The sequence below is a fragment of the Hyperoodon ampullatus genome, assembly GCF_949752795.1.
Source record: "Hyperoodon ampullatus genome assembly, chromosome: 18".
Classification (NCBI taxonomy): domain Eukaryota; kingdom Metazoa; phylum Chordata; class Mammalia; order Artiodactyla; family Ziphiidae; genus Hyperoodon; species Hyperoodon ampullatus.
In genome coordinates, this window is record NC_136931.1 from 55,453,287 (window position 1) to 55,458,863 (window position 5,577).

Sequence of the window (5,577 nt, forward strand, 5' to 3'; positions counted from 1 at the left end):
CCTTTTGTCTCTTTGTCTCTGATAGTGAGTCTTCCTCTCACGCTCTACCTTCCTCTTATACTGTCTCTCTCTCCAGTCTCACCTTCTGTCTCTCTCACTCTCTAATCTCTGTCTCTTCCAGTCTCTCTTTTATGCATTCCTCCTCGGCAGCATCCCCACCCCCATATCACTTTCTCTCCAATCTTTCTGGTTCTGTCCAAATCTTTTTCTGGGACTCATGGAGTCCCTTCTTTAACTCTCCATCCCGTTCTCTCTCTCTCTCTCCCCTCCCTCCCTCTCTCTCCCTCTCGCTCTCGCTCGCTCTCGCTCTCGCTCGCTCTCGCTCTCGCTCTCTCCCTCTCTGTTCCCCCTTGTCTCTCTCTCTCCCGTACACTCAATCTCTTTCTCTTTCTACGTGGCCCTCCACGTCTACTGTTTCCTTCTCGCTCAGATTTCCCTTCTGACTTTCTCTCTTCCCCACTCTCCCAGTTTCTCTTTCCTCTCTGTGGGTCCTTCCCTCCGTCTGCCAGCCGCCCACGCGGCTGCCTCCCCTCCCAATCCCGGCTGACCCCGCCCCTCTTGGCCTCCCCACCACAGCCTGACCTCTGGCTCAGCTGACCCCATGCTGAGGGGCCACACACACCCCCCTCCCGGATTCCTAGGTCCCTGTTGGACTGGAGCCTGGGGAACCAGGGTCCCATAAAGGCTGAAGCTGGGATTCCTAAATGTTTGGAGAGTAGGAGCTGGGCCTGGACTCCGGGGCCTCTGTGGGCTGGTGGTAGTCAGGGGCCTAAGTCATGGGCACCACGCCCCTCCCCCGAAAGGAGATGGCTAGGATCTTGGAAGGGGTGGGGGCTGAGACTCCAGGGTACCTGGGAAGGTGTGAGCTAGGAGTCAGGACTCCGGAGCTGGGAATAGAGCTGGGGGTCTGGAAGTGTGGCTTTAAGTGGATGGACCTCCAGTGAGGAGGGAGTGGCCCCCGATCCCTGGGTGCTGGCGAGAGAATGGTCAAATGGCCAGTGTCAATCTCCACCTCAGATTCAGATGAAAATTCTCTTCTAGACTGAGGTTGACCCCCTCAGGAGGGAGACATGGGTTCTGGGTGTATTTTGAGGGAAAACATTACAGACCAGGTCAGGGGTGGGTGGTGCGGCGGGACTGGGATTGTGTCCCTGGGCCTGGAATTTGTGGCAGAAGACCCCACTCTCCCATGAGGTTCCGTTGGTGTTCCCCAGCCAGAATTTCACTTTGTGTAAGCAGAGGTTTTGTACAAATTTGAAGCAGGTGAAACCTAAGAGTGGAACCTTGTGCCTGAGACAGGGAAGGGGTCCGAGTTTTTGGTTTAGTATCCCCTCACCACAGATTTGTTGAGCACCTACTATGTGCCAGGCAGTGAGCAATGCAAGGTGCCCGCCTTCAGGGGGCTTACACATTTTGTCTCTTTTGCAATGAATCTAGACACTGCTGTGACCACCTTGAGCAAGTGACTTCATTCCCAAGCCTCAGTTTTCCCATCTGTGAAATGGAAACAATAATACTCTCCCACACCGGGTAGGAAGCCGACCGGATGGGAAAGTGGGACACTCTAGACTGGGGCCTGCTGGTTAAATAGCGGGGGAGGCATCTGCCTGGAACAGGGGCTACGCGAGCTCCCTCACTGCTTAAGCAGTTCACGCGTTTGAGTGACAGCTCTCTTGCTTGGGGCGCGGCCACGCTTGGAAACGCCGCCGCCGCCGCCGCCGCCGTGACGTCAAAAAGCCCGGAATCTCCGCGAGAAGTCCAACCTTGTTTTCCGCTCAGATCCTCACGTTTACGTTTCGAAACCCCGCCTCCTCTCTTGGCGTTAGCACGTCCGGCAGCGTTGGCCTATAAAAGCCCTGCGGGTAGCGTCAGCGCACACCATTTTAGTTTCCTACTTGTTTGTCTGTTAGCGTCTCCCGGCACGATCCCGCGCCCCTTTGTCGCGACAGCACTTGCAGCAGCCGGTGACAACTTGAGTTCCCGAGCCCAACGCCGGAGGGCGAGATGAACGCGCTGGCCTCCCGAACCGTCCGAACCTGTGATCGCTTGTGGCAGCCCCAGCCGGCGCTCCTGCCCCCAGGGTGACGCACGGTCCCGAGCCAGTGAGTTGGGGTATCGGAACACCTAGGTCCCCAGGGGTTTGGGGGCTGGGATCAGACTGCTGGTCAGTCATGAGGAGGGAGCTCGGACTTCTGGGTTCCGAAATAGGAGGGTTCGGGGCCCGGACTCCTGGGTCCTAAGGAGGGCCTGTGAACCTGAACTCTTGTGTATGGAGGAGTGGGACGGACCCCAGGGCTCGGACTTAGGAAGCAGAAGGAATTGGGAACTTGGAGTCCTGAGCCAGACGGAGGAGGGGTCTGGGAGCCAGGCTCTTGGGTCCCCAGTGAAGGAACCACCTGGGGATCGGAATTTTTGAGTCTCCGAGGGAGGAGGGTGATGGGGGTCTGATTTGTCGATCCACAGGAGGGTGCGAGAAGCAGGAACCAGGACTTTGTCCCCAAGAGAAGCAAGTAGAGGACCTGTGTTCTCTCTTCTTGGGACTAGGACTTACGGGTGAGAGCAGATGGGGCTAGGGGCTTGTTGAGCTAAGGACAGAGAGAATGGGGACCCAGACTCTTGGGTACTGAGAGAAGAGGTGGCGAAACAAGGGACAGAGATGGGAGTGGCTGGGATCAGAAAGGAATGCGGGGCAGGGACTCTCCTGTTGCTATTTGTGTTACTATTTCCGTTGCTATGACTCAGGGTCATCCTCTGATACTATCCCCTAGGCTTCTAAACTTGATTCCTTTTTTTTCTCCCTTTTTCCCAGTCCAGACAGATGGCCCCAGGCCAAGTGCCCCATCAGCCTGCCCCCTGGAGGGGTACCCACCCCTTCTATCTCGTGTCCCCGCTGGTGGGCCTTCTCAGCTGGGCCTGGAGACACCTGAGAGGCCCAGGATCTCCAGAGCCCTGGTTGGTGGAAGCAGTAACCGGAACAGATCAGGGAGAAGCTGTCCCGGAGGGAGAAGCTAAGGCTTCTCTGGCCACTCACCATGCCCCCAAGGGCAGGCACCCTCAAGAGGAGACTGGAGACAGTGGGGCAGCTGAGGAGGATGGAGAAGCATCCCGGGGGGCCTGCCCTGACCTGGAAACCAAGTGTTCTCTTCTTGAAGCCTGGGGACTTGCAGATGATGATGACGAAGAGTATGGCAGGGAAGAAGCAACCAGTATCCCTAGAGAGCAGGGAAGTGAATTTATGGATGGCCAGCCTGTTCCCCTGTCCCCCAGCCTTCTGATAACATCCCTGCAAGACCTTCCTGGGGAGGAGGAATCTAAGGACGAAGGGGTTACTGAAGATACAGAAGTGATCACGTTCTCTTTTCCTCCATCACACTGGGAGCGTTGTCCCGGGGTGGAGGAAGAGGAAGAAGAGGAGGAGGAAGAGGAAGAAGAGGAGGAGGAAGAGGAAGAAGAGGAGGAGGAGGAGGATGAAGAAGCTGTAAATAAAGAAGCTCCTAGAACGTCTGCGTCTCCCTTAGCTCTGGGATCCAAGCCCAGAGCTTGGGTGTGCTGCCCCGTGGATGGAGCCACAGAGGAAGAAAGAACAGAGAATAAAGCAGCCACGGAGACCTCCATTTGCCCCTCATCTGCAGGCTCCCACCTCAGGGCCTGGGAATGTTGTTCAGGAGGGGAGCCTGAGGAGGAGAAGCCCAAAAAAGCGGAGAAAGGAGAAGCTGACCCAGAGCCACACTCCCCAGTTCCAGCCCAGAGGCCCCCGCTCAGGACCTGGCAGCATCAATCCAGTGAGATCACAGAAGAAGAAGAGGAGGAGGAGGACAGTGATTCAGGAGAAGCTGAGGCTTCCTCTTCCATCCCACCCACAAGTGCCTTCCTGAGGGCCTGGGTGTACCGGCCAGGAGAGGACACAGAGGAGGAAACTGAGTGTGAGGGTGAGAATGAGGATGAAGACGATGAATCAGAAGCAGCTGACTTGGAACCAAGTCCCTCCCTTCAGGCCCAGAGTGCCCTCTTCAGGGACCGGATATATCAGCCTGGAGAGGAAACAGAGGGAGGGGAAGCTGCCACAGAATGGGGAGAGGCTGAGCCCTGCCCCTTGCGAGTGGCCATCTATTTACCTGGAGAGAAGGCCCCACCTCCTTGGGCACCTCCTCCGCTGCCCCTCCGTCTGCAAGCGCGCCTCAAGTCTGCAAAACCCCCCACCAGGCATCGGGACCCTGAGCCTCCCCTAAAGACCAGAAAGGTGGGTGCTGAGGGCTCAGATTCTTGAGGTTAGCGAGGAGAGGGCTGGGAGCTGGAACTCCTGGGCCTGGGGGCTAAAGGGCTGGAGGCCCCGATTCCTGGGTCCCCCATGTTGCAGAGGGTTGCATGTGAGCTCCGCTGGGACAGCTGTGTTCACTGTAATGCAATCCTTTGCAAGAGGCTGCACCTTTGTGGGATGAAGGAACAGCTGTGCTGATGTCAACCCCAGGGAACTACCTCCACCTTCTGTGAGTCAGATGGAGGATCCGCTGGTGGGTGAATGACTAACCAGATAACAAGCGTTGTTGTGCCACTAATTTTTGTTTGGTTCTCTCTCTCTGTCTCCCTCCCTCTCCCCACACCCCCCAACCTGTGGCCATTTGTATCTTGTGTCTGTATCTCTCTGTCTCCCCATGTCTGTGACGGTCCATCTCCAGGTGCGCTTCTCTGAGAAGGTCTCCGTCCATCTCCTGGCTGTCTGGGCGGGACCCGCCCAGGCCGCCCGCAGAGGCCCCTGGGAGCAGTTTGCCCGGGATCGCAGCCGCTTTGCCCGACGCATCGCTCAAGCCCAAGAGGAGCTGGGTCCCTACCTCACCCCTGCCGCCCGGGCCAGGGCCTGGGCACGCCTCGGGAACCCTCCCACTTCTCTGGCCACCATACCTGCCCCTACCCCGACCTTACCCATGTCCCCATGCAGACCACACCTTTGAGCCACATTCTGGCCTCTCCATCTCCTCCCTGTGTGTCTCCTTGCCTGGACCTCAGTGGGAGGCATGGCTAAGATGAAGTAGTTTTCGTGTTATTAACTATTTATTTTTAAGTGTTGGTTTATATAAGGAATAAATCTTTTCATAGTGAGCAGCGTCTCCGTGTGTGTCTGAACTGACACCATCCACTATTCCTGGGTCCCCAAAACAGTTGCGGGGGAACAGCATAAAGGCGAGCCTCTCAATAGAGGATAAACTACATTTCCCATCATCCCTTGAATTTGCCTCTTCCCATTCCGAGGCTGCTTTTGAACTAAAGACTGGTGGGTTTTGTCGTTTTTCTTTGGCTTCCACCTAAATTTGATTAAACCCCAGACAGTTATCTCCCCAAGGCAGCTGGGAACTGGACTCACCAAAAAAGGGTTAAGCTCCAGTTTTCTGTGTGTCCCTGGAATACAAAGACTCATCTTCCTACTGGCAGATGTGAGTTCCTCAAGGCTTTCACATTTATGAGTGGGCCTGATTTCACATTTATAAATCATGTGTCCACAGACTCAGTTTCCTTATCTGTAAAATGCGGCTAACAATTGCACATACCTTATGAGTTTGTAAGGCCCCAAAGGAAGTCATA

At 55.9% G+C, this 5,577-nt stretch overlaps 1 protein-coding gene across 1 annotated transcript; it reads left to right on the forward strand.

The window, feature by feature from the left end:
• The first annotated feature begins 1,962 nt into the window (after positions 1 to 1,962).
• PPP1R15A (protein phosphatase 1 regulatory subunit 15A) lies at positions 1,963 to 5,097 on the forward strand. Its single transcript, XM_079723294.1, has 3 exons — positions 1,963 to 2,102; positions 2,810 to 4,240; positions 4,677 to 5,097. The coding sequence occupies exons 2-3, from the start codon at positions 2,819 to 2,821 to the stop codon at positions 4,947 to 4,949; spliced, it is 1,695 nt and encodes a 564-aa protein (XP_079579420.1). The 5' UTR covers positions 1,963 to 2,102; positions 2,810 to 2,818; the 3' UTR covers positions 4,950 to 5,097.
• The last annotated feature ends 480 nt before the right edge of the window (positions 5,098 to 5,577 follow it).

Coding starts and splice junctions, on each gene's coding strand:
- PPP1R15A (XM_079723294.1), top strand. CDS start 2,819: ATGGCCCCAGGCCAAGTGCCCCATCAGCCTGCCCCCTGGAGGGGTACC. Junction 4,241..4,676: donor CTCCCCTAAAGACCAGAAAG/GTGGGTGCTGAG, acceptor GTCCATCTCCAG/GTGCGCTTCTCTGAGAAGGT.